Source organism: Penicillium chrysogenum (genome assembly GCF_028827035.1).
Source record: "Penicillium chrysogenum strain IBT 35668 chromosome Unknown utg000001l_segment0_segment0, whole genome shotgun sequence".
NCBI classification, from domain to species: Eukaryota; Fungi; Ascomycota; class Eurotiomycetes; order Eurotiales; family Aspergillaceae; genus Penicillium; species Penicillium chrysogenum.
Window position 1 is genome coordinate 4,156,998 of NW_026622749.1, and position 26,743 is coordinate 4,183,740.

The following is a 26,743-nucleotide window of genomic DNA, read 5'->3' on the forward strand; positions in this document are numbered from 1 at the left end:
TGCCCTTTCAGTTCTGGAATGTAGGGCACGGATGCTGGTGTGGGTGTCCGAAGGTTGAGGGCAGAAAGCTAGTCGCATGGACCGGACTGGTGTCGTCCGCACTATCCTTCTGCGGCAGTAGCTTGAGCCGGTCGTAGCTCTGCTTAATGTTTTCAAATATTGAGCCCATGATCGAGAACAAGTCTCCATTCTCCAACATAGCCTCATCACCAAGTGATATACTATTGAAGCGATTGCAGAATGCACCTAGAACGCAATCAAAGTCAACGGTCGTTCGCGCAACTCGAACATCCCAGTCGCGAATCTGGGGAATCCCCACTGTTAGTCTATAAATGACGAAGATAGCATATGTAATGCCGGACCACTCTGCGTAAGAAAGACTGCCGTATTCAGATGTTGGAATGGAGAGGAAATTCTGAGCAAGTTGTCCCGCTGATTTCAAACAGAGAAAGAGCACTTCCAGTCGACTTTGAGACGTAAAAGACGAGGTTGGTGGATCTTTCAAAGAATCCACCCTTTGTCGCATTTTCGTTGGAGAGACATTGACGAGATCCATCTCGTAGACATGCATTACAGCAACCTCACAAGCCAGGCTCATCCCGTCTATGACACATTAGCATCGGTTGCATTGGTTCTTTGATCAAGTAAGCTTACTCGGTTGCTGCCATATGAGAGGAAGTGAGTGCTCCCACTGCTTAAATTCGGCTTGGAAGGATTGGACTTTCATTTCAAGATCTAGGCCATCCATGTGGTCACGTATAGTGTTACCAACAGTTGAAAGACTGTGGTGATTCACCTCGGCCATGTTTTGAAGCTGGATGAGGGGTAAAAGCAATGCGTCCGTTGGATACTCCAATTCTTGACCCAACGATCTCGCACATTCAAGCATATAGCTCTGAAATGGGATACTATTTGGCTTCCTTGTGAGCCAGCCGATGCTAATAACGGCGTTAATTAGTACGCTCTCCGTGGGCAATGATAGGCCCATCAGGAAAATAGGAACCGAAATCGAAGAGCTTTGTTTGGGGAACTACTTACGTCCTCGAGAGATAGAAGCATCCCAAGTATGCACGACGGGCCTCTCCGCTAAAAAATTCATCGTGGTTCGCTGAAGGTGTAGAGAATTTGTGATAATGTGTCAATCGAAGTCCTATCTTTCTATTCATTGCCTCGGCAGGTCTCAGGTTCAAGCCCATGTCGCCAACCATGCCAATTGCGATATGAAGCAGTTGGTTGAACTGTTCTTTCTTGGGGATATAATAAAAGTGATACCTAATGTATCGGTTAGCAAAGTTGAACCAAGAGAGTTAAATGGGTATAGTTTACTTACCAGGCCAAGTACACCAGAATCCCATTCAGGAGATCTAGGCTCCTTTCATTGTGAGCCATAACGGCGTGGAGAGCACAGGTTCTAAATTTGTCACCAAGGGACTTTTGCAATTTCTTGTCTGAAGAGGTCGCTGCCGCCAACGCTGCCACTAGAGCGAAAGGTCGCTCTTTACACATTGTGAACAGAGTGGCGTGACTGGGAACCATGAAAAATGGAAAGTAAGAGGTCATGGTGCGAAACTGACTGAGGAATCCATCAGCGGCATCAAGAGACAGACCGCATTCAAGCAGTAGCTCAGGACACGATACGCCACTGATTTTAGAATAGCCATCCCACTTATAGGGAGCCCTATCAAGCGGGTTTAAATTTGTGCTGTTATCGTGGCTGCTGCTACTGGGCGTGGAATCTTGTACCCCATGGCCAGAAGACGAACTATAGGTAGACAAGGCATTTTCCAAAAGCCCCACCTCGCGCTGTGAAGGTCCTTGCCCGTGGATCAGTTGGGACTGGCTAGCGAAAGCAACCAGGCTATCGACCTTCGACTCCAGTGCACGAATTCGGGCTTTTGAGCTGTGCTTTTGCTTTTGCTGCCGCGGTTGCCGCGGTTGCCGCTCCAGAAATACACAAGTTCTTTTGGAGTTCGCACACTTTAGACACGTATCAGGCTGGGAGCTGGGGAGACAGCGGACTTTAAGCGAGCGGCATGTTTCACACGCTTGGGAGGCCTTGCTCTTGACTTTCCGGCCCATTAAGTCTATTTCCTGATAGGCAAGAAAAGCAGGGGATGCCAAGGTTGTGGGAGACCTGAGCTCAGCTCGGAGGAAAACGGGACGGAAAACAACAAAATGAGTCAAAAGACCTCATACTCATCTGTTGGAGGCTGTTGGGAGGTGAAGAACGGAACGGAACGTGCAGTTGGTACCTCCGATCCGCGATTTGACTAAGCCGCAATTAAGGTCTCCGGGTCTGACCTGTCGACCCGTGGACCAGTGAGCGGATCCATGGATCGGAAGAAGTACAATTCTACCTCCGTTCCGCGATATATCAAAGAGTTGGAAATAGTGAAGAATCATTGGGGTGGACCTTGTTTATGCATTTAAAGAGTCGGTCTCATGGCGGCTCTTCTTTTTTTTTCTAGATTTTCCTCATCTCTCATATCTACTACCATCCTCTGTCAAGCAATCCACCCACCATGGCACCCATCCAGTTTGGTATCATCATGATACCATTTCAACTCACGGACGTTGCAGGACCCGTGGATGTCTTATCCAGCTCTTCTATTCCTTATCTAAGGGGATTCGGCAATCCCGGCATAGCTGAACGCGGTATCGATATCGAATTCCACTATATCGGCGAGGAAATGGAACTTGTAGTCCATGGCACAGGTTTCAGATCCCTGCCCACAACCACCATATCTACGTGTCCAAGGCTTGACTACCTCCTAATTGGTGGACCTTCGCCAGACTATCTCAAAGCAATCCCGCCGGCGCTAGCAAGCTTTGTGTGCGACCGAGCCGATGAAGTCAAGATCTTATTCACCACTTGCACCGGTGGAATCTTTGCATCCGCATCGGGTCTCCTGGACGGCCTAAACGCCACGACAAACCACGAAGCCATGGAGCTTGCGAGGGAACTTGGACCAAATGTCAAGTGGACGGCAGAAAAGAATTGGGTCGTTGACGGCAAATTTTGGACTGCCGGTGGTGCATGCGCCGGAATGGACATGATGGCTCATTGGGTCATGGAGAATTACGGCAGGGACATAGCCGAAGCCGGATTTGCAGCTCTTGCTTATGAGCCGCGTGATGTGAATGGAAAGCAGGTTGTCTTGAGCAGACATGTTACAAAGTGATCGAGTCGCAGTTCTCTGGAGAGCAAGCGAATCGGAATGTCAGAGTTGTGGCGAACACGTTGGGAGGTTCGGAATGCCAAAGCTATAGTTAGCGCTGTTCTTTCTTTCCCGCATTCTTCCAAGGTTAATGCCTAAATTGACTAAACTGTATTGGAACCTCAGCTTTTCCGTACAACTTGCACTCATGGTGATTCAAGGTTGTACCATAGGATACCCCTAGGATAAGGTATCCCACATGGCTCCTCTCCGGCTTGGCGACTGGGATAATCTACAGCACACACGTGCGGGATATCTCGGGGTACTCCGAGGCTAGCGTAAGACCCGCATGCCACGATGTGACCCTTAGCAGCTCATTGCCTCATTTGGAAATACGTCGCTCAGTACGGAGTAGTCTTGTGATATTCTCAGCTATGCTAGCTGTCTCCAGGTATGTATTTAGAGGTATTAACGCCACTTCGAATGTCGAATCACTATCGCAATTCTATAAAATTCAACAGGTCCAGCCATGCACTTAAAGCTAGGGGCTAGCTTGACGGTCCTGATCGCCAGCCATGTGTTAGCTCTCTCGCAGATAACAGATGATGAGATGGGCTCACTGCTCAATGCAGGCGGCACAGATCTAGCAGACCGCTACGCGCCGATGTGGTTCTTTGGCCGAGCCCTAAATCAGCCATCCTGCTATCCAACCTGGGCATATGGAGGCTCACCAAGCACAGCAGATGTCTACGATGACGCCCACAAGACACCGGGTGCGCCGCAGTGTGACTACCCAGACGTCGGGTGTAATTGCCGCAATCCTGATGTTGATGCTGGAAATCCAGGACCTGCATTTCCCATTTATTATACATACCAAAAATGCAGCGATAACGAGGTGCGCGTCGTGTACAACCTCTTTTACGAGAAAGACGGCGCAGAGTTCGTTGGCATCGATACTGGACATGATTAGTAGGTGGTCCTTCCTTCAGCGAGTGAAATACCGCTTCTCCAACCTATTTCTAACATCTGTTCCAGCGACTGGGAGCGAGTAGTAATCATCCACTCTCGAGATGACAGCAATATGTGGGCGCCATCACGCGCCCTGCTCTCTGCGCATAGCGGGTACCACAGCCTACCCTGGGGGGATATCCAAAACACTCTAACGACGGAGGAAGTCAACGCCGGAAACGCCAAAGAGCCGAGCGGGGTACAGAATAATGACCATCCCAAGGTTTATGTCTCGTGGTCGAAGCATGCTCACTTCGATACCCGCAATACCGGATGGAACGATCCGGCGAGTCAGTCACTGGACAATGCATTCCGGAGCGATGATTGGTGGTACTTTGTCGAGCCACAGTTCTATGTAAGTTTATTCGTTTGCAAGCGGAGCAAATACTCATGTTTGGTTAGATCCGAGCCGACGATAGTACGGAGGCTGGTAAGGCTATTGGGGCTGCTGATTGGGGCAGCGCGAGTAGTGACCCTGTGTCGGTGCACTCTGGTGTGTGCGAGGCCTCATAGCGGTAACTACAAGGTTCGATGGAAGATCATGCATATTCATGTCCAATTGTTACCTATTATACAATCATCAAATCTTTTAGGTCCCTTTGGCCACTCCCTCTTTAGCCCCATAATGATACATACCCGTGAATCTTTGGCTCATTGGTGTATCTCGTAATCATTGTTCGACTTCAATTGGAATACCCTCGTCGTCCATCGGGACACTGGAACTCTCCATACCACTCCACTTGGGGAGACCATCATGACAATCTGTCATGCGTGAGTTGTAAAAGATATGACATCTGGCAGGATCATTAGTCTGAATTCATGGAGTAGTAGCACACCGCACATACCTCGGCTTAAAGACGGCCTTCTTCTCTCTTTGCTCCTGGCTAGATCCCTCGACCTCAATCAATTGAGGGAAGATCAAACACATATTCCGGCCTTCGTCCATGATAGGTGTCCGACAATTGGCACAGGACACCTTGGTAGGCAACATATGTTCCCGATTTCCATGTGTAGTAGAGTAAAATGCCAGACCGCTCGCACCATTGGTGAATAACATCTCGTGCTTGTGGAAAATAGCCGACCACTGAACCGGAGCTCCGTGGGTAACCCGGCACACACGACAATGGCAGTATTTGGCATTGAGTGGTTCCTTTCGCTTCAATAGATAGGTTATCTTTCCACAGAAACACTTTCCGCGCCATTGGACTGGACCGAATTGTTCCCCGGATTTCACCTCGTATGGAGGGAGGTGCTTCCAGTGTTCTTCGGGGGTGGACTCTGGGAGGGTGTTGGTTTGTGCCGGGGAGGGAAGAGGATCGCTAAATTTGCGACTTATTTCAGTCATGATGTGTAGTTTCGGGAGTATGTGGATTGATGTGAGGTGGTTGAAGTGAGTGAGTGTTTTGCTTCTGTCTCTGCCCTTGGGATATATGAGAACCACGATGATGTCAGTCCACGACCAATCATGTATAGGTCCAATTCAAGACGGAATTGGGATGGACTGGATGTCCATAACTACCTATAGGTAAGTATTCACCTAGATAATCCACTGAAACCAATGAATGTCAGGAATTCCAAATGACGCTGTTGACTTGGTGATGTCATGTGAATTCTCATTAGTCTGTCAGCTTTGAATTGTCTTTCTCCATAATATTTGACCTGTAAAATGCCATTTCGTGTTGTCTCTTGTGTCCCAAGTTCTTCCAGAAGATCTTCGCGATATACCTGGATGTGATGGAACCCACTGGACTGAAACGCCCGGGGATGTTTCATGTTAGGGGCTGGGGCTGAAGGGGGGGGCCACGAGACCCTGCATTAACGTGCTTTGTCCCCGTCATCTCCCCTCTTTTGACATTCACATTCTTCCACCTCCCAGTCAGAATGGGTCTTTTTGACAAGCTGCGACGAAGCTCACGACGAAGCTCACGGCGAAGTAACCGGGAAACCACCGACCCGCCATCGCCCCGCGTTAACGTGCCCGGCCGAGATTACACCCAACAGCTACCTCGGCCAGTATTGACACGCATTTTCTCCTTTGTTTGTCCTCACACCGTCGATAGCACATATGGCACCTCCGAGGAATCCGCCAGCGATGGCTGTATGCTGTGCGACATGCGCGACCTGGCGCACTGCACCCTCGTGAACAAGCGGTGGTTTTTGAATGCGCGGGCGCTTCTGTGGGAGACCCCGGTCTTTTTGCCAAGTGAGAGACTAACACACCTCTGTTTAGTTACACCAACGTCCGAATCGACCCCGTCCATTACTGCGAACTCGAAATCGAATTAGCCGCCAAGCGAAAACGCCGCTCGTTCTTTGACCGCAATGGCGATCCCATCGATGCCCCGCAAGTCCGTCTAGAAATGTTCATGCGAACGGTGCGAGAGTCACAGGGGCTAGGGAATATGGTGTTATCGCTCCGAATGCCATACATGACCCGCGAAGCCAACAAAGCCAACGTGGCCCGCACTATCTCCGTTCTTCCTAATCTCCGCTTTGTTGACCTGCCGGTTGGTTTGTACAGCGACGAGCCATCATGTCTACCCTTGAAACAGGAGTTGATGGCCCGATGCCCCGAGTTACGTCGGATGGCCTATCGCCAAGGTGCCGAAGGCAGTTTCGCACGTCTACCGGGATCCAAGCTATGGGTGAATTTGGAGGTGCTGGAGCTATCTGGGGTTCAAATGGAGGCCAGTACTCTGCGCAACGGACTCGCTTCATTCCCCCATCTTCGTGAACTCACCCTCGAAGACCTGGATTGGCTTGACGATTCCGCCTTTGCAGTGAACGTGCCTCTCCCGCCATTCCCGTCCGTTCAGTCTCTTACCCTTCGCGATACCCCTAATGTCACGGCAAGCGGGCTTGCCGCGTTCCTTTCCACGCCAGCGAACCGAGCGACTTTGGGAGCTTTGATTTTATCTTCTACTGGCGTTGCCCCGTCGCAACTGCATTATATTCTTTCCGCCGCTCCGCGGCTTGAGAGCCTTTCTGTCATTCAGGAGGTGACTCGCTCGTTCCCCATAGAGCAGATTCCTCCCATGGCGTCGAAGTCGCTGCATCTTCTACACTATGAACTCACATCTCAAACCGATAATCATGGAATGCCACCAGTGGTATCCTCATACTATACCTACCTTATTTCGTCGTTGGTGTCGCGAAGCTTACCAGCCCTTCGGGATTTATATGTCCGTGATTCCTCATTTCCCGATACACTGTTGCTCATGCCCCCACCCCGACTCTTCGGCGGTGGTGAAAGTGGGCCCCAGATGCGGGGAGGTCTTTCGCAGCCCCTGAATGTGTACAGCAAGGGTTTGGATGAGTTTGAGTGGAATTTCACCCCGTACGACCCCAGCCCGATGGCCGGACGTCGCGACTCAAGGACGCGCCCCGTGAGCTTCCACGAGGCCCAGCTCAACCGGTCTTGGGGCGGCGATGCTCGCAAAAGCGTGCTCGTCGGGAACGGGTTCGGAGGGTTCCTGGCTGTTCCGGCTGATGAAGAGCGGCCTATGAGTAGTCACGGACACCAAAGGCGATCGAGTAGACAGGATATATGGCGGTGAGGTTTTTATATATGGATGGATTCCCACTGTGTGGAATGGTCCGTGCCTTGAGATATTTCGCTTGGGGTCAAAAGTGCGTCTAGCGGGAGGACTGCGCTTCATGAAATGATGATTGAGTACATAGGTCAGGTCTCTTAAGGGAAATGTTCCGTTCATTCAAGCGTAATCGAATATACATGTGTGGCTAGTCCACGGTTTCGCTCTGTTCTGGCCATCCTTCTGGCAGCTGTAAACCGCGCCATACCCACTGCTTCTGGATGTCGCTGTCGGTCATATTACAATAACCGTATGTCCGGCAATAACACTCGCGTTGGTCGAGACAATACTGCGCCGGTTTTCCAAAGATCACTGTAAACGGCCGTTAGCAAGAGATCAAGAGCTCAGCGCAAACGAGAGACGCACTGTGCCATGAATACTCCAAAATACGCCCGCTGATGCCCGCGTCCAAATCCGTATCCATCAACCACCGCTGCAAACGAAGGTATTGCTCAAGACTCTGTTCGTGAATCTTCTTCTTGGATAAAGCAAACTGGCTACAACACGGCGTCCCGACGACCTCCGGGACTTCGGTGCGAGGAAACAACTCCATAAATCGATCGGGATACTCGACCGCGGTGGGATGTCCACTGTCTTCTGGTCTCTCGCGGAGATAGCGAGCGGGCTCGAGTTCCGTGGGACAGCCTACACTCCATGCGCAGCGCAGATTGACGTAACCGGCCTCTTGGACGAAGTCGAGGTTGAGATGGGAGACAGAGATCACGGAGTCGTACAGCGGGTTATCGACATGCCATTGGTAACGGCCGCCATGCAGGAAGACAGATACTTCAGGAAGGGACCAGTAACGATCAATAATATAGCTATTCCAGAGAGCAATTAGTATGGCAAGAAGTTTGGGATTGAAATATCCGGAACGTACGTCAGATATACCATAGCCTCATTGCCCTTATTTACCGGGACAGTCAAACCAACGTCTTTGTGTTTCGCATCAGCGCGATAGATATTCGTCTTCCAGTCTGACAGATTCTCCTCGACCCAGGACATATTGCTAGCCTCCATAGCGGCGAAAACCAACTCCTTCTCAGCGGGTATAAGATCCGGAACGAAGCGATCGTCATCTCCGGCCACGATGATACCCTGAAGAGATGTCCAGCCTGTGCGTATATTCGGCGCTCGGTCAAGAATCAGCTGATATGATAGAAGCAGGAATGTCACTGTTAGACCGAGGTAAATGAAGACCCGCGACCGTGGTGGGACACCGGCATCGCGGGGGTACACGAAAGCCCGAAGCGGGGAATATAACGACCTCATTGCATTGTATGTATATAGAGGGACAAGGAGGTACAGATATGGACAATAGACAGTAGACAGGTAATGTTCAGGTCAGACCTCGGGATGGTAAGAATATATCAGGGCAGGCACTGACGTAGCGGACTGCATTTCCATGGTTACATGAGATATCAACAGTGGCTAAATACAAGTACAAAGGTACATAAAAGCCTTGGAAGGTACGAATGGCACGAATGGCAATGATTCAATTTGTATCCACAGTTATTTCAAGATCTGGAACTTAGGGCTGAGCGGACTAATACTGCAAGCGGATATCCCGGGTCGAATGGTTTCAGTATATCGATGTATACTACTACATAGTACTACATACTGTAGTATATACCGACATTACCTCACGGATTGATTTGCCTCAGGGATAATCGAATATTGGAAACAAGTCATTTGGATAAACTGACACTTTATATATGACCTCCAGGGCTAGTTGGCAAATCACCAAGAATGGCTCCAGGGCTGCAGGCTCCATCACAACCTTAGTCATCCGTCACATGTTACATGTGCCCAATGCACCCTTGGACCCACTTTTAGTGCTGATTATCCATGGATCAATGAACTCAATCTGGTAATTTCCATGTGCCTGGGGAGTACACTTTAATTACATATAGAACTACCTAGGTACCTATCTAAGTACCTACGTAATTGATTTCCTCTGCCACTTCTTGTCACGACGTCTTGAAGGGCTGTACGGATCTTGTCCCGTGCCCGCGTAGGGTCGTCAACCAGCGTTCTTATATACACTCCGGCAGAGCCTAGATCCAGTGTCACAGCAGGAAGCCCAAGGCCGATACGGGCCGCCCGGGTATGGGCCGAGATCACCGATGGCTAGGACACAAACGATGCCCAACTCCGACTTGTACTCGGACTTGTCACGGCGGTACGAGGAGAGTGAAGCTCAGCGCGAAGCTCAGCGCGAAGCTCTTCGTAGTGACCGCTGCAGGTGCATCCCCTTTATGTTCGTTGTCGTTGCCATTGCCATTGTCTATTTAACTGCCTCCAGTTCCCTCTGCGCGCGGACGAGTGTATCCTTATAATGCTTTATTTCGTCATTATGCTCCTCATCCCTCTGGCACAATTCGTCGCGCAATCCCGTGATCTCCGCTCGTAGTCTGGATGTCTCCACATGTCTGGCTTGCACTTCTTGATAGAGGTACTTTTGGTTGGGAGGTTTCAATCTCCGCGAACTTTTCTATGATTTTCCGTAGAACAGTGTCCGTTTGGTCTGGTGCTTGTGTTATGTGTCTTATTGCAATCCCTCATGGAGCCGGTTCCGCGTGATTCTTCTTTTGCCGTCTCTCGAATCTGCCAGAGGCTTCTCTCTCTTACTCCTGAGCGTATGCCACTGGTACTCTGACGGGTCAATTCGAGGCACGCAGTGGCTACGATGCTATTGGTTCCGTTGATTGATCAGTCAACTCGGGGGTAGCCGCCCGCTTCGTTAGGCCCTCCCCTGGAGGCGTCTCGCCCTCGAGGGATCAGTCTTCTTTTTTTTTCCATTTTTATAACAATCGCTTAGTCGCAGTCCTCAATCCCTCAATATCGACTTAGGAGCTCCTCGAGTATCAAGCCGAAGAACATATACTGATCATCATGGTCTTAAAGCGTGACTGCATTACGTTGTCGTAGCGCAACGGGCTCTGCAATTTTTATTCTAAAATCTTTAGCGCTTGCACCCTAAACTTGAAAATGCAAGGCTGAGATCGACACTCCAGTCTGGAATTATGGAGCGCGCCTGGCGGCTTAGCCCCTGGAGAATACGAGGTCACAACCATTAAGAAACTGCTACTGTATATTCAGCTTAGACTTGCATGCAAGCCAAGCCGCCAAGGCTGTCTCAAGGAGCACAGCCTGCATGGTAATTATAGCTCCAGGGGGAGGCGCTAACAGTCTTGCTGATTCCGATCCCGGTATATAAGCCTGTTCAAAGACAGTCAGTCGGATTCGAGCATCATCAACATCAACAACAGCACATCACCTCAATCACTATTCCAAGATGCACTTCTCAAAGATCATTCCAGTCACTTTATTCGCTGCCTTGGCAGTCGCCGCCCCAGCGCCAGCTCCACAGATGTCTTTCAACCTTGAACAAGTCAAACAATTGTCCCAAAACGTTCAATCCTGGGCCTCCAGCACGGCTAGTGGGTTTGACAATCTTAATGACCAGCTTGAGGCTCTTGATTTCAGCGGACAGGCAGCCGTAAGTCTTGACACTCGTCTTGGACATATAATATACACTTACTTACAGGCAGCAGCAAAGCCTGGCTGAGGCTTTGGGTCAGTTACAGGAGGCTGTAGCTAAGGTCACCGACGTTGCATCCGAAATTGCCAGCGCCCTGGATGGAGCGACAGAGTCATAGTAAGTCTCCGTCCCAGCTCAGTTTATAAAGATCGGACCTAACCCTCACCAGCCAGGAGACAGAGCAATCGAATGCGGATAGGTTTGGCTAGAGGTCTAGGGCAGATCAGTGGCATTGCTAAGCAAAACCTATTAAGAGTCTGATAATCGTGAATTCATTTGCAAAGCGGATAATCGTGATTTAACAAATACATTTTTTATCTCGACGAATTACTTAGATTATTGTAGCAATTTCACCAAAATGGCAGCTTCTTTCATTCAGGCTGTAATATTATATCCATATAAATCCCTAGCAAGCAGAATAAATCTGAATTTCGTCTAACGAGTCCGTCTAGACTCATTAGAGGAAAATTTGGATTATCGTGTAGGAAACAAATTTAATATTGAAGTAGAGAGAGATGTAACGCCAAATAGCTAGAAAACTCCCGAGAGAGACTTAGACCTATACCTCGACTTAGGGCTCCGAAACGAATGCCACACCGACATACCTAAAAGCGACCACTTATACTTAGTAACTGGTATGTCAGAACCATTGCAGAATTACGATAAGCAAGCCTAGCTAATACCATCCACTAGATCATCCAGACCGATGCCCTTCGGGAGAGTCTTTTCGTAACTTAGATACGGCTTTGATCCCGGCCCGCGTATGATCTTCATCCCCTCCTCGAGCGGAATGCCCATAACCTGGTAGTCACTATCCTCCTCGAACATATCATTAGCTTCAGGAAGAGCAGGGCTATGGGTCCCTGATTTAACAAGGAGCTTGCTCCGAACTCAGAGGCCTAGTTAGGCTTGGCTGCCCCGGTCAAGGCCTCGGCCTCTTCGCTAAGTCGACGAATATTCCACAATGTCGCGACTATAGGATTTCACTCTGCCGATACATAAGTCTGCACCGAGCTGTTTCCAGTTCACGGTCCAGGCTTCGGCGTCTTCGCGAAGACGGTAAAAGCCCTACAGTATTTATATGACCCTAGATTCTCGCCTTATCAGATACACCCCCGCAAGGATTCTCCGCTTTGGCATTCCAAATGTCTTCGATAATTGATTGGCCCAGGTACCTTAGGTCTTACTGAAACAGGGTCGGGATCCATTTACTGTCGATCTCTATCAACCTACCGGTGCCTGAGTCCAACTCGTTTCTAGTGAAAGTTTCATTTGCTCTTGGGAAACAATCATCCTACCAATGCTCCACTTCCAACACTCAGTATTGTCCGATAATTGACCGGCCCGTGTATGATGTCCCGAGAATACTCCTTTGACCATTTACATCCCTATCTACAGATGCTTAGTCCCACTCCTTCCCAACTCAAACCCTATCCTGTCGGTTTAAGTCTTTGCTTGACACAAAAAAGCTCCTTGATGTCAACGGAGGCAGCTCCTTGACATCAAGGAGGGAATTGTTGGATGATTGAAGAGAGTCATGTTTTGCGGAGACGAACCGACTCTGCGAAATGTATAAAGGTCGCCTACAAATCCATATCCTCAATCCAGACGCACCAACTTATCACAGTATTATTGCTCAGTATTTGTTTTCCACGACGACGACAAGCCTCGCATTACTATGAAGACCACATACATCATCCCTCTGATCACTGCGGCTGCCGCCCAGCAGCTATGCAAGCAGTATGAGGCCTTCTCAAGCGATGGGTATATTGTCAACAACAACTTGTGGGGAAAGGACGCTGGTACCGGTTCTCAGTGTACCTACATTGACTCCATCTCCAGCAAAGGTGTTGCATGGCACACCACCTGGACCTGGTCTGGTGACGCGTCAGTGAAGAGTTACGCGAACTCCGGTTTGGACTTTGATCCCGTGCTTGTCAGCGACATTTCCAGCATCCAATCCACGGCAGAATGGAGCTATGATAACACAGAGATCAACGCTAATGTGGCGTACGATCTCTTCACTGCCGCAGATAGCAACCATGAGACTAGCAGTGGTGATTTTGAGCTTATGATCTGGTGCGTGGTTATGTCAAACCTATTGTTTCTACAATCCCTACCTCTCTTAACTTCCACGAGGCTTTACTGAATCTTATCTTCTTTTTTTGCTTTGATCAGGCTCGGCCGATACGGGAGTGCTACGCCAATCGGGACTCAGGTGGGCAGCGCAGATTTGGGTAGCACGACTTGGGAAATCTGGAATGGCATGAACGGGGACATGAAAGTGTACAGCTTTGTTGCTTCGGACCCCGTTACATCCTTTGGCGCAGACATCAAAGACTTCTGGGATTATTTGACCGACAACTTCTCTTACCCTGCGGACAGCCAGTATCTTCTTAGTAAGTCCCTGAGCCCAGAGTTCCCTTGTTGATGTATAATTATTTCCTAAGATGTGCTGACGGATTCTAGTTGTCCAACTCGGCACTGAACCATTTACTGGTGGCGAGAGTACCCTGACTGTTTCTAAGTTCACTGCAAGTGTGGCATAAACAGTGTCAATTCCCTGGGACTTTATTATACTCCGTTCTAAACAGTATGCAAATGTTTCCCATTTCCATTTCCATCATGGTTCTAATCCCCTTACAGTTCAATTTGAAACGGCTATGGGCGTTGGCCGAGTTATGCAGGGAGGAGAGCGAAGGACGAGATCTACTAAGATTGTATTGTCATTGGTATCAAGCTTCGTGTAAGCAATACTTGTTACTATATAGGTAATATACATATCCATTATGAGAGAGTATGGTCTCTTATTCAGCGTACAAAACAGGATAGAGGATAGCGTAACACCTACAGCCCACCTGGGCAGGTGGTACCCGAATTCCAACTTCAATCTAGAATATATGTATCCCCCATAGCTAATGCCAAGGGTTGTCGATAAATATTATAGTGATGCTTAGAAACTCATAGTTGAGATGTGAGCTAGAAGGAAAATCCTTCCCCGATACAAAGCCAGGTTTACATCATCTATCTCTCGTTGACCAGTGGAGAACGGATACTTGTTTTATCCTACAATCCTTAATAAATGGCTCGGATGGAATCATACTTGAATCTTTTTAGCCTGAACATCCGGAGACAGGAATTTATTCTGGACGTGCGGGGCATGTAAAAACTTGCAATTTGAATAAGATCAGAATAAGATCAAACCACCAGCCGAGTACTCTCTTCTCGAATATCCAATTCCTCCGATCCCGTTTCTTTTACTAAAGGGGAACGGACGCTTGTCTACTTTATCCAAGCTTTTAGTAAATATTGAGGATGAAATAATATTCCCGCACTTGTTACGGGATTCTTTTTAGCCTAAATGTTTCTGTAATAGACTCTTATTCTGATCGACAGGTGGAGTAGTAACTTGCACTGAATCCTATCGGATCACCAAAGCTCTTTAAAGATAACAATCAAACATTGCTTGTACTGGTGAGTTATATTGTAAAGGGATCCCCTTCCGCTTGCAGGCAATACACGGCCTTGAGTCATCACAATATATGACAATACCAGTATAAACTAGGTAGATATAAAGAGGCGTTTGCGGAGAAGGTGCACCGGTGAGAAGATCACTGGTGATCAGCGTTCGGTTCCACTTTCGCAAGAACATTCCCTAATATCGCCTAGCGCGAGATATGAACAGATACCGCAAGTGAATCCTCTACCAGATATTACCGTGCTCAAGTGTTTGATATGTTTGATATAGACTAGTTCAATGCTAGTATGGTGGGTCCGGGACAAGCCTGATATACGACATCGCGGCGGCTTGGCAATTTACTATGGACTTGATCACTACTATGCAACGCCGATAGTGAACGTTACTATTCATTCTCCTCATGTGTCCTGGTTGACAGCAGAAATACGTGATATTGTACCTTTTTTTTCCTGCACCTTTTACACTGAACTCTATTCGAGTGTCTCGGACAATCTCCGTGTTTGATCTTACTCTTTTTGTATGAATATCCCAGATTGCCCACATCCCTCACAATAACCAGCCTAAATAGTGGTCAAAGGATCCAAAATCCTTGGGGCCTCATGCCAAGCGCGGGCTGCAGATTGCATGCAGAGGTCCCGGGATTCTTTTAGGGTAAATGCACTCCGAGGATGGGTTGCATAACCTGTGGCTTCCGCGGCCCTGTAATGTTATATTGACGAACTTTATATTACACCTTGGCCAGTTCAATAGTGATCAGCCATGGCTTTGTTTCATCGAGATAAACTATCTGGTCTCGGTGAGTCCAATTGCCTCTATATTGCACTTTTCTTGTAGATCGTAACCAGCATGTTTATTGAAGTGTCACAGGTTTATACATCCCCGTGAGCATTGCATCTAATTCTGAAACATCCAGGTGAGGATATTGCAAACCCTCAACATCCCATACTCTTTGGGCATAGGTTAGGGCCCACTGCAATCTCGAAGTCGAGTTGGGCGGATGCAGGCAGCGGCACGTAGGTAGGTAGACCTTTTCTTCTATGTCATCGGATATTTAAGCAGCGCAGTTCCTTGCGTCCTGTTGACTTTCTCCCTCAGCACATTGTCTCTCCTTTGATAGTACATTCTGGTCACTACATTCTCTTTCTTGAACACTTTCCCTTATCTTTTTGTTTGTTCCGTTTTGAAACCCTTTGGTTTTCAAAGTATGCATATCTTTTCTACCCTCATCCCGGCCGTCGGCCTGTTCGCGCACCTCGCCACGGCCGCGTACAAGTTGCAGGACGACTACGGCACCAGTGACATGTTCTTTGACAATTTCGACTTCTTTACGGTACGTCCAGTACAAATGGCTCAACTCAATCTATACTGGCACCGGCCATAGGCCACGGACCCAACGAAAGGCTACGTGGATTATGTGAGCCGGTCAACCGCGAACCAAAATGGCCTTATTAGGGCTTCTGGGGGATCTGTGTACATTGGTGTTGACTCTAGCAACATTGCTAGCAGCCCTGGTCGCCAGAGTGTGCGCCTGTCCAGCACCAAAAGCTACACCCACGGACTGGTGATTCTGGACCTGGAGCACATGCCTGCCAGCGTGTGCGGCACCTGGCCCGCATTGTAAGTCAATTCCAATCAATCGATATAAAACAGAAATCCCGTACGCTAATCTACCACAGCTGGATGCTCGGTGACAACTGGCCCAGCAACGGCGAGATCGACATCATTGAAGGCGTCAATCAACAATCCACCAACCAGGTGGCACTGCATACTGGCCCCGGATGTTCAATTGATGATTCTGGCTTTAGCGGCTCTGTCGATACGAGCAACTGCTACGTCGAGGCATCCGGCCAGGCCGCCAACGCGGGCTGCGCTATCACTAGCAATAGCACCCAGTCCTACGGCGATGGATTCAACAAAGCCGGCGGCGGCGTGTATGCCACCGAGTGGACTGGTGAAGCTATCAAAGTCTGGTTCTTCCCGAGCGCCAGCATCCCCTCCGACATTAGCACGGGCACCCCCGACCCTTCGGGCTGGGGTAGCCCTATGGCGGCCTTCGCTGGAAGCTGCGACATTGACTCACACTTTAAAGAGCTACAGATTGTAAGTTTAGCTCTCGTTCCCCGACGTGTAATTCGATTCTTTTCTAATCAGCCGTTAGGTGTTTGACATCACCTTCTGCGGCTCTTGGGCTGGTGATGTCTGGCCCTCCGGTAGCTGTGCCTCCAAGAGCAGCTCTTGTATATCATACGTCCAAAATAACCCTACCGCTTTTGCCGAAAGCTACTGGAGCGTGAACTCGCTGAAAGTTTATCAGGACGGCAGCAGCCCAAACAACGCTACGGTTTCCGCAGGTGCAAGCTCGTACACTTCAACCCCACTCGTCTCCCCCACGCCTCGTTCTGCATGGAAGCACCGTCGTAACGGCCATACTCACAGACAGTAAATGATATGCTGAATATCTGTGCTGCCATGGATACGTTGACCTGATCATTGGGAAGCCATCTTATTGGGCGGAGATCTAAGATTTGTTCTGCTTTGTCCTTTCTTCCCCCTTTGTTGTGGATGCATGTGGGCCCCTCATGTGGTCCAGGCATCGAGCCCTCATAGCTAGATAGATAGATAGTTGTAGGAGCGCGTCTTCCTTCTCCAATACAACTCTCCAAGCCATTCGGAAACCTGGCATTCTTTCTAGCAGCGATGTTATTATAGAGTACGAGAGGTAGATGAAGTAGAGCATATGTCATTCTGCACGACTGAACTGAGCACGATCACTGATCTTGAGTCCGTGCTAACATCTAGTCGGTATAGATACATATGGAGCTACCCAGGTACCTAGGTACATGTATCTATCTACTGCATACTATCTATATATGCTATTATAGTACGATGATAGACAATTGATATCTCTTTTTCGGCTTTCAGGATAATCTCATTGCAAACACACGAAAAGACAATTCTATATGCGTACAAACACAGTAGACAGAAGAAAAAAGAAGAAAGAACGGATACTGCTCAAGAGCAATGGTAGCCATGTTAGTAAATAACTCACCTGAGTTCATCAGACCTAGAGTTCCTCAGTCAGATCAACCGTGCTGGGGCGGTTTCTCAAATTGTACCGGGTTTGAGTGGAATCTTGCCTCTGACGTGAAACCGATGTACGGGGCTTATCTCCTGTAGAAATGGGCGTGGACTGAGCTGCCTGTCGCTGAGCTGGCATCTGCGCAGAAACGACCGCTGGCTGGATTGTCTGTTGGATCCACGGGTTGGAAGCAGTAGAGCCTGTATACATCCCTGAGTCCAATGGCTCTGGAAGGAAGTTAATCTCCTGAGGCACATTGAGATAGTTATCCATAACCGGGAAAATCGAGTTGGTGTACTGGGGTTGAGTCAAAAATGAACTGTCGATAGAATCCTGCAAAGTAAGTCCGGAGGAGTTGATATCAGGTAGACCGGCCAGATCAAAGGGGTTTAGGTCTCGTTGGTCTATATCCATATCCATGCGTAGTTCTAGACAGGACGGATCGAAAGACTGTAGGTCCATTGTGTGATCATTAAAGAATTGGGTGAAGTCCATATTATTCAGGTCCTCTTCAGTCCAGTTCATGGCCTGTGTCAATGCAGTCGCATCGGGTTCACCCATAGCATCATCATTCAGTAACATGCTGAAGTCACTACCCGGTTCATCTGTCGCGCTCCATCCCATCATGTGCTGCCAGTCAATAGTATCGAAATCGGCTGGGCCTGTGGAATATTCTTGTGGGAATTGCGCGTTGAGTTGATCCATAGTACATAGAGGGTCGTTAAGGAAACTGAGATCCTCTGTCTGCTCTAGGGTAAATTCAGGAAGGTCTGGAGTCTGCTGCACTGAAGCCTGGCTGCTCTGGTTGGACGAGGAGCGTGTCTGCATGCTCTGCGAAGAGGAGCGTGTCTGTGTGGTGTTCGACGAGGTCTGCGGCGTAACAATAAACCCGGAGGAGGTGGGTAAAGGCGACGGGGTCCATGTAGGTGTGTTAGAAAGTCGCTGGTCATTAAAGTCCTTAAACGGCAACGGCTGCAAGTAAGTAACATACTGGTAGTTTGACCGTTTGGGGTCTACTACCTGTGAGGGCAGTGGAGTGTGCATATAGGGATGAAGGGACCTAATGGGCTCTGAGTTACCCGGGAACTGAATCGTCGGAACTGAGATATCAATAGTATCCAGCCACAATCCCAGAGCCAGGTGTCTGTCAAACTTAGCACTCTTGCGGCGGAGCTCAGCAAACTCTGACTCGCCAAAAATTCTGACTCGCTTCCCATGTCTGGTGATCTGCTGAGGATTCAGTCGGTAATACCCGCAATACCTAAGGACTGCAGGAAGTACCAACTCAGGGCGATAATCCTTAACGGACTTTAATCCAGTAATCTGAAAGCTGTTGCTTCCGTCAGGGATAGGCTTCCTACTATACACTGCGTGAACAGCATACTGCAAAACGAAAGCAGGAGCAGTATCCATGAGATCACGGAATCTGCGGAAAGCAAGAGCCTGGAGGTCAGTAATCCTAAGATGAAGAGCAGTTTGAAACATGGACAAGTGAATGCGCAAGAGCTGACAGATCTGGGGACAAGTCACGCAGCCACCAGGGCAAGCCTTGACCGAATAATATGACAAGTCGGCTTCGTCAACCGAATAGTCACCTGTATAAAAGAAATTAAGAAGGCTGTCAACCTGTTCAACACGTACCAAATCAGGAAGAACAAGCTTCTGCTTGTCACCAGTCTTGTGGATTCGCCAGTCAATCCAACGGGTCGACCTGCGAATGACATCCAAGTGAACATCCCAGCCACGTCGGCGACTGTCTGGATGTCGCAGTTTGAAATCGGGGGTATGGGTCTCGAAGTAACTAAGAAATTGTTAGTATATATCCTTTTTATTGGGGGGGTTTCTCTCTGTCACTTACTCGTTCTGCTCAGCCTGGAGTTGAGCCTTGCGGTTGCCCAGCTCACCCCAACCAAGCCAAACCCGGGGCAGGCCGGCATGAGCGTTGCAGTGGTGATGGGCAGGCATGGTTGTTTTAAGATAGTCTATGAACGAAATGAGTTAGTTGATCTGAATGAGTCTGGTAGTAGTAGATACTGAGAATGTGATTGTGAATGTGAAGTGTGATGAAGAATGAGGATTGTGCCGGGACATCGAAGCTCTTAAATACTCGAGAGTGTTCTATTTCAACAAAGACATTGATCCTTTGCAATTTTATTTTGACAATGCCAATAAAGTCAACAAAGTCAAAGCCAATAAAGACTATAAATACTCAAAATGTCAAACGCCAACATTTCTTTGTTCCTCGACTATCCTGCGACACGCAACCCTTGGACTCGAATCAAACAACGAGTTCTGATTGACTGGATAATATTCCTATTCTTGTTATAGAACTGTCCAAACATGACCATTGTGGTTCTATGTCTTCATTGTCGCCAATATCCCCTTGAATTCTTTGAGTCCTCGTCTGAACATAAACAATACCCTTTGTGCCCTCTATTATGAGTGTGTCTATCGCAGTAACTGCAATACGGTCCACTCAGAACAGAGCCATTGTTAATTTGACCTCTGTCTAGCATTTTCCCTTGACCACTAACACAGCCGCATCATGACTCTTCAAGGAGGCCTTGTACTTGTTCTTCACACAGCCCAGATCCTTGCCAGTCCAGGCATCCACAACCTGGTATGCACCATGATTCTTCAGCTCCGGGATCTCGCGCCATGTCGCAGTACGAGTAGAAGTGACATTCTCGGAGTTCAGCATAAGCACCACAGTGCCCTCCAAAGTGGATGATGCACCGGACCAGTATTCAGCAGGGTGAACCGGGTCGAAAGTCCTGTCGGGGTTGTATCCCCACTTATAAGGACGGCCAGGAGTTCCAATAACAGGGTCTTGATTGAAGTCAAGAAGATACTTGTTCTTCAGGATGGCCAAGTGGGCATCGTCGATTGAATCGAGCTATGCAATTGTCAGTATGTTTTGCTACTAGGATAGGATATTCGAAGATATCACATACCGCCGTGCCAATTATCAGAGGGGACTTCATGACGGCCCAGAGTGCAAAGTGCGCCCTGTTTTCCTCGATGGTAAGATCACCATTACCAACCTCCAACATGTCCGGGTCAGTACGACCCCAGAAGTTGACGTGGTCCATGTAGAAGCTGTTCTCATTGGCAATTTGCGCAATACGGGCCCAATCCACTGAATGCAGAGTCAGTAACTAAATCTCCCCACTCCGGTACCAGTCACACAACTTACCGGTAATGTCGCCAGACATGCGCCATGAGTTTCCGACTTCCATGCCCCAGGAATTCACGTTAGCCTGACCCCAGCCACAGAGTGAATAGAAGATGGTCCGGTCAACGTCGAGCAATGCATCGCGCATTGCAGCATACCGCTTGTATGTGTTGGACGTTTTCCAGTCATATCCCTCGGGAGCGGGATTGGTGAGATCAGGACAGGTGCCATCCGGGTAAGGGCCGTCGCCGTCAGGGACACAGTAAGTATATTCATCTGTCCAGGTACTGGGAACACCACAATTGTCATATTTGAGGTCTGCAGGTCTCAGTATTTGGTAGAGACAGATTACCAGAAATAGAATAGAACGTACAGTCAATACCCCACTCTGCAAAAGACTGCGCATCGACTGCCTCGTATCCCAGACTAGCGGGATAGTGAGCGCAGGTCTCCTCACCAGCACCTAGCAGATATCAGATATGAGTTTTGATCAGCAAGGCGGAGAGGGGAGTACCAACTGCTGTAGATTCCGATTTTCAGTCCCAGATCATGGACTTCCTTTGCAACACCAGAAATACCATCGGGGAACTTGGTTGGATCAGGAATTATGCGATTGGTACTCTTGTCGCGGGTGTTCTTGACGCTCCAGCAGTCATCGACTAGGAAGGGTTAATGATTGGAACCATTTCCTCATTGTAGATTCAGTCCGTACTATTGATATATTCATATCCTAGATCCTTCAGTCCACGATTGATGACCTCATTGGCCGCGGTGATGATTTTGGTAGAGTCGATATCACACCCGAATGCATTCCAGGTATTCCAGCCTAGAGCAGGCAATTTGCCCTACTTTGGGTCAGTATCCCTGTGACGACTTGTTCGTAGTGGCTAGGGAAGAAGATAACATACAACATCATTATCCCTGACCAGAGCATTTGCTGCTGGGAGGAAAGGCAATGTAACGGCGAGAGTCAATGGTCCTAGCATGTCTTCGAATGGGGCTTTGCTTCTTTTCTGTGTTGAATAACTAGATCCTGCAAGCCTGTGGACCTTTATATAACCCCATACCCCAGACTTGCGCGGGGAATAATTACTAGATTAGAAATAAACTAGCAATATGGACCGTCCCGGTAAGACTCATATGTAGTTATTACATGCAGAAACAGATAGGATCGGTATATGGTTTCCGTACGGGGTACTCCGGGCACTGTGCATAAACATACCTTTAGGTATTTTCCAGCAATGAGGTCTCAGTGTCACCTCCCAAATATTCCCAATCAGGGTTGACGGGGACGGAGACGGAGAAGAGAACGGAGGAAGGAGGCGGGGAAAGGAGAAGAACCAGTGGGGGAGCAGAATAAGCACCTGAATAGGTAGAACCTGTCGAATGACAGAAAAGGCGCATTTGGACGCAGATCAGGCTAGAAAAGGTGATCCTGAGGGAATACTACATCATACATGAAAGGAAGAAAGGAAACTTTTTAACTCTTAACAACCATCATGATACATATCTATCGTAAAATCATTAGTCGTACAATATACACCATGCTTCCACCCAAATGCATATTAAAAAAGAAGTACGCTTCACTTCGAAAAGAGAGAGGCGATTATGCAGGCTATTGCTTTCCCAATATCAAGGCACGGGCCTGACGGGGATCTGTGCCGAGGACAGTAATGAGATACTCGATGCTAGCTTCGGAGGCCAAGCGGCGCCTCTCATCATTGAATTCCTTGTTGCACGCATCCCAAGCTGCGTTCCGTTCTTGATTTAGGATGGTCTTAGCACGAATCTTAAATGCCGCACTGACCGGCCGGTGGTCGGAGGCGCGGACCTCATGTCGCCGATAATCGAGTTGCTTGACGCGGCCCAGGCCACGGTAGAGGATGCGGTCACACCAGGCGGGAGAGCGTTTCTTGTCACTAGAGTCGTAATCGTCCGTGCCCACATCGTACTTGTAAGTCGGGGCGAAAGTAATGGGTGACTCGGTGAAAGCACGTAGGCGGAAGCCGGGGTTCTTCCGCCGGGAAGCAAGTAGCTGGTCTCGATCCAGAAGTTTTGGTAGGTTGTTCTGGCGAACTGCGTCGATGATCACATTGCGAGGAATTGCATCGATTCGGTAGTTCAGGTCTCCGTTCAGAATGCACACTTCATGGTCCATGATCATTGAGCCATCACCACCACTGGTGAACTGATCTGTCCGCAGGGTCATGCTACTTTCCACAGGCAGGGATTCGGCCTCTAAGATAGCAGCAATATCGTTATTTCGGTTTGCCGTCTGAGTTTGGCCGGCCGCCAAATGGCAGTTTACAAAGCATATCGAGCTGTCGTCCAGGACGAAGCGCAAGACAAGGGCACCCTACTACAATCAGATAAAAGCCATAGCAAAGACCGTGGGCATCACAAACCTTGTTTCCATGTAAACCACCCATCCCGCGCTTAATCTCCGAAGCATTGACGTTTTTGATATTATGGCGTTCCTTGTGTTTGACGAAAACGCAAGTAAACAGTCCGACCATGTTCGCAGTATGCAAAAGAACGTAGGATTCCTCGAGAGGCATGCACTCGTGAAGAGAACGGGAAAGATGATCGATCCACACTCGGTACTGACGACTCATGTGTTCCTTCTCACCGTTCTCTTTCTTTTTACTACCAAGCAGCAAGCTCTCTGTGGCGACGTCAGCGAAAATTCCCGTTCAAAAGAAAAAGAATGTGTGACTTACTAGCTGTGATCTTCTTATTCTCAAGATCAACCAACTCCTGGAACCCAAACACCAAGATCTCCGGTGGGTCTTCGGGGGTGACTGCGTTTCGGATGAAATCCGACGTTCGAACACTGCCAGGGGTAGCAGCTCCAGCATTCCAAGTCAAGACAACAGCCTTGATTTCTCGGAAGTTGCAGAACTCCACGTCTCTGGCCTGCATCCGCGCATCTACTATATATTAGTGGAATGCACCAACGGACGAAACCAATATTTGACTTACCTAACCAGTCATCCTCGAGCATTCCGTCCCAGAGGCGAATGCAATTATCAGTGCCGAGCGAGGTCACCTGCAGGCGGTTCATGGTCCATACGCTGCTCATGTCTAACACGAAGCTAGATACAGGACTATCATGGGCACGCCAGTCTTTCTTCACGGTCCAGGGATTGGTGGAAACATCGTAGACGTAGATCATTCCGGTTTTATACGCAGCCCAAAGATAGTCTCCGACAAATCCAAGGCAGTTGATTTTATACACACTGACGTTGACCACCGCCAAGCAAGTAAAATCGGCTGAGGAGTACACAGTAACCTTGCCGTCTGCGTGTCCGAGATATACCCGACCTCCATCCCGCGTGGTATAGGAACCTGAAGTCACGTCGCCCGAGTGTTGAAGACCGAGAGGTCGTTTGAAGACCTTGAACGGGACATCGTCCTTTGCACTGGGCCGATACACATGGACATCTTTCCCTGCTGCGAGCCACAACTTGTCATCAACTACCATGGAGAATGTATGGCCTCGGGCCACACGTTCGGAGGGACTGTGGTAGCTGTATTGCAAGTTGGGTGTGCCTGTCTCGTCTGGTAACCAAACAAGTAGTCGGCCTTCGTCATCAAGTGTCCACATCTCTTTCTTGTGTCGTAAAATTTGAATGACTTCTCGGCGGGAGGGGTATGCGCGGGTGGCCACGATGGATTGGCTCGGGATATCAACTTCATGAAGATCCCCAGCGCTGGTACCCAGCCAGATACGCTCGCCCTCATCTTCAAGACCTTTCCCTGGTTTGAAAGCAAGAGATAAACTCTTCACGGTCTCGCCATGACTGAGACTCATCACTTGGTCACCAGTTGTAAGATCCCACACCCGAGTCAAATACCCAGTCGTGCACACATACTTGCCACACACAGCTAGTAAACGGGTATCATACTTCGTTAGAATATCTTTCGGTCCAGTTTTGAAGCGTGGGGGGCGACGGTTAGCTTTCGAGGCATCGGGATAGTCAGTCCGTGAGATAGTTGGCTCTTCAGCCTGCTCATCTTCCTCCGTGTCTGTACGCACCACGCGCCGCTCAGGGAGAGAAGAAGACAGGTGAGATTCACGAGGTAGAGAGGGTTGGCGCTGGATCGGTTTGGGGGCTGAGGATTCGCTAACGCGTGGGAAAGAAGGTGCGGACCTGGCAAGCGGTGTCGGCTGCGCAGGGCTGCTTATATGTCTGGGAGACTCTCGCGCGGGAGAAACTCCGCTACGGCGGGGAGCCCCCGAAGGTCGAGGGGGAAGCCCTGGGCGGTCGTAGGGAATATCACTGGCTCGGGATCTCTGCGCCGAAAGAGGGGTAGCACTGGCAGAAGACATCGGAGCATCTACGGGAGCAGATGGAATCTGCACCATCAAGGGCTTGGAGGTCCGTGAGGGCTCTGGACCAGGAGGGTTCCTCGAGAATCCCATCTCTCTAGCGTCATGCCTGGCGTTCGCAGACGGAACAGGTGATCGCTCGTCGAATGAACGTCGAGCCGGTGGCTCTGTCGTTGGCCGAGCCGGTGCTGGCTTAGCACTGCTCTTCCCAGTAGATGGGGGCTTAGCAATATGCTTCTCTGGGCTACCAGGAGGGGTGCTAAAAGGTGAAACACTTCGATCGGGTGATGCTCGTCCTGGTGGAGGATTCAATGAGCTTGTATCCGGGTGAGAAAACATGGCCGGCTTCGCCGGGATTTTGGGCTTTGGTGCGCGGTTAGCTGGGGGTGGCAACGAGGCGCTTTTTAATTTCCGGTCCGTCGAGCTCCCAGTGTGACTGACGCGGAGAGATCCAGGCGACACCCGAGGCATCGTATCCTCTGCATTAACGGACGGTCCGAACTTTGGTATCGGGGAGAGCGGGCGAGGTGGTGCCGGCGACACAGACATAGATTCTCGTGGGCGATGGCCTGGACTCCGAGTCTTGCGGCTGTCACCATACGGAGTTGGAACTTCATCACGGTCTTGTACGCGGGGCGGCGATTGGGGCGACTGTACTGTCAAGGTTGGCGGTAGCTGTGGCGATGATCGGTGGAAGTTCATAGAGATGGGCCGGCCATATCGTCTACCGGAGAACCCACGATCCCGGGAGTTCTCACCATTCAACTGCTGAAGCGGGTTTGGTCTATCCTCAGCCGGGGTCCATGGGGAATGCGGTCGGGGCAAATCGAGCGAAGCACGGCTGGAGGATCGGGGCTCATCGCTAGGCTCCGGAGTTGCCAGTAAATGGGTTGTAGAAGTGCGCGGGCTAGCAGCTACAGCAGAGGGGGCTCTGCGGTGAGAAAGATTCTCAAAGTGAGACAGTAAGGAAGACACCGGTCTCTGTGGCTGCATTCATGTTAGTTCTTGTGTGCAACAAAAGAGTTACGTATGCATACAGTGGGAGGAGCGTCGTCATTGTTGTCCGGCTGTTTCCCTGTGCCCGCCATGGCCATTATCACGGATCCGTCGCCGAGACCAGCTGAATGAATGGATCATAGACTTGGAGATATCTTCTGAGGATCGAATAGTGGCGCGGAGGCAGTAGAGTAGGTGTCGGTGGGTACGGAACTGAGGCTACAGGGATATCGTGGGGCTCGGAGTATGGAGAGAGGAGACGACGTAAGCGGCGCAAAGGCCCAGTAACAGGAGACAAAGCTTAGCCGTCAAGAGTTCGAGGAATTCCGAGGGACATCCAGGGGTATAAAAGGGGGTGAAAGGCGAAAGTCGATGAAAT

General features: G+C 49.4%; 13 protein-coding genes across 13 annotated transcripts; 7 read left to right on the top strand and 6 right to left on the bottom strand.

The window, feature by feature from the left end:
• Nucleotides 1-7: 7 nt before the first annotated feature.
• N7489_001668 (Zn(II)2Cys6 transcription factor) lies at nt 8-2,079 on the bottom strand (the record flags this gene model as incomplete). The annotated part of the gene is made up of 4 exons (XM_056707423.1): nt 8-603; nt 655-938; nt 1,039-1,272; nt 1,331-2,079. 4 exons carry the CDS (start codon nt 2,077-2,079, stop codon nt 8-10), a joined length of 1,863 nt encoding a protein of 620 aa, XP_056571725.1.
• A 443-nt stretch (nt 2,080-2,522) lies between these two features.
• Nucleotides 2,523-3,182, top strand: N7489_001669 (DJ-1/PfpI family protein; the record flags this gene model as incomplete). Its single annotated transcript, XM_056707424.1, has 1 exon — nt 2,523-3,182. The coding sequence occupies one exon, from the start codon at nt 2,523-2,525 to the stop codon at nt 3,180-3,182; it is 660 nt and encodes a 219-aa protein (XP_056571726.1).
• Nucleotides 3,183-3,687: 505 nt separating this feature from the next.
• On the top strand, nt 3,688-4,679 carry N7489_001670 (uncharacterized protein; the record flags this gene model as incomplete). The annotated part of the gene is made up of 3 exons (XM_056707425.1): nt 3,688-4,127; nt 4,194-4,521; nt 4,569-4,679. 3 exons carry the CDS (start codon nt 3,688-3,690, stop codon nt 4,677-4,679), a joined length of 879 nt encoding a protein of 292 aa, XP_056571727.1.
• A 157-nt stretch (nt 4,680-4,836) lies between these two features.
• On the bottom strand, nt 4,837-5,511 carry N7489_001671 (GFA family protein; the record flags this gene model as incomplete). The annotated part of the gene is made up of 2 exons (XM_056707426.1): nt 4,837-4,960; nt 5,012-5,511. The coding sequence occupies 2 exons, from the start codon at nt 5,509-5,511 to the stop codon at nt 4,837-4,839; spliced, it is 624 nt and encodes a 207-aa protein (XP_056571728.1).
• Nucleotides 5,512-6,047: 536 nt separating this feature from the next.
• Nucleotides 6,048-7,723, top strand: N7489_001672 (F-box domain protein; the record flags this gene model as incomplete). The annotated part of the gene is made up of 2 exons (XM_056707427.1): nt 6,048-6,343; nt 6,397-7,723. The coding sequence occupies 2 exons, from the start codon at nt 6,048-6,050 to the stop codon at nt 7,721-7,723; spliced, it is 1,623 nt and encodes a 540-aa protein (XP_056571729.1).
• A 184-nt stretch (nt 7,724-7,907) lies between these two features.
• On the bottom strand, nt 7,908-9,031 carry N7489_001673 (DUF3431 domain-containing protein; the record flags this gene model as incomplete). Its single annotated transcript, XM_056707428.1, has 3 exons — nt 7,908-8,071; nt 8,126-8,580; nt 8,640-9,031. The coding sequence occupies 3 exons, from the start codon at nt 9,029-9,031 to the stop codon at nt 7,908-7,910; spliced, it is 1,011 nt and encodes a 336-aa protein (XP_056571730.1).
• Nucleotides 9,032-9,903: 872 nt separating this feature from the next.
• Nucleotides 9,904-10,172, top strand: N7489_001674 (uncharacterized protein; the record flags this gene model as incomplete). Its single annotated transcript, XM_056707429.1, has 2 exons — nt 9,904-10,044; nt 10,065-10,172. The coding sequence occupies 2 exons, from the start codon at nt 9,904-9,906 to the stop codon at nt 10,170-10,172; spliced, it is 249 nt and encodes an 82-aa protein (XP_056571731.1).
• Nucleotides 10,173-11,057: 885 nt separating this feature from the next.
• On the top strand, nt 11,058-11,512 carry N7489_001675 (WXG100 family type VII secretion target; the record flags this gene model as incomplete). Its single annotated transcript, XM_056707430.1, has 3 exons — nt 11,058-11,261; nt 11,314-11,420; nt 11,473-11,512. The coding sequence occupies 3 exons, from the start codon at nt 11,058-11,060 to the stop codon at nt 11,510-11,512; spliced, it is 351 nt and encodes a 116-aa protein (XP_056571732.1).
• Nucleotides 11,513-12,981: 1,469 nt separating this feature from the next.
• On the top strand, nt 12,982-13,852 carry N7489_001676 (endoglucanase-1; the record flags this gene model as incomplete). Its single annotated transcript, XM_056707431.1, has 3 exons — nt 12,982-13,382; nt 13,482-13,702; nt 13,773-13,852. The coding sequence occupies 3 exons, from the start codon at nt 12,982-12,984 to the stop codon at nt 13,850-13,852; spliced, it is 702 nt and encodes a 233-aa protein (XP_056571733.1).
• A 2,133-nt stretch (nt 13,853-15,985) lies between these two features.
• N7489_001677 (glycoside hydrolase family 16 protein) lies at nt 15,986-17,224 on the top strand (the record flags this gene model as incomplete). The annotated part of the gene is made up of 4 exons (XM_056707432.1): nt 15,986-16,111; nt 16,163-16,398; nt 16,458-16,881; nt 16,940-17,224. 4 exons carry the CDS (start codon nt 15,986-15,988, stop codon nt 17,222-17,224), a joined length of 1,071 nt encoding a protein of 356 aa, XP_056571734.1.
• Nucleotides 17,225-17,845: 621 nt separating this feature from the next.
• N7489_001678 (uncharacterized protein) lies at nt 17,846-19,825 on the bottom strand (the record flags this gene model as incomplete). Its single annotated transcript, XM_056707433.1, has 2 exons — nt 17,846-19,661; nt 19,719-19,825. The coding sequence occupies 2 exons, from the start codon at nt 19,823-19,825 to the stop codon at nt 17,846-17,848; spliced, it is 1,923 nt and encodes a 640-aa protein (XP_056571735.1).
• A 544-nt stretch (nt 19,826-20,369) lies between these two features.
• On the bottom strand, nt 20,370-22,021 carry N7489_001679 (glycoside hydrolase family 27 protein; the record flags this gene model as incomplete). Its single annotated transcript, XM_056707434.1, has 7 exons — nt 20,370-20,756; nt 20,815-20,999; nt 21,057-21,353; nt 21,409-21,498; nt 21,554-21,694; nt 21,748-21,880; nt 21,944-22,021. 7 exons carry the CDS (start codon nt 22,019-22,021, stop codon nt 20,370-20,372), a joined length of 1,311 nt encoding a protein of 436 aa, XP_056571736.1.
• Nucleotides 22,022-22,650: 629 nt separating this feature from the next.
• N7489_001680 (putative inositol polyphosphate phosphatase) lies at nt 22,651-26,462 on the bottom strand (the record flags this gene model as incomplete). Its single annotated transcript, XM_056707435.1, has 5 exons — nt 22,651-23,391; nt 23,441-23,700; nt 23,756-23,965; nt 24,018-26,355; nt 26,406-26,462. 5 exons carry the CDS (start codon nt 26,460-26,462, stop codon nt 22,651-22,653), a joined length of 3,606 nt encoding a protein of 1,201 aa, XP_056571737.1.
• Between the last annotated feature and the right edge of the window lie 281 nt (nt 26,463-26,743).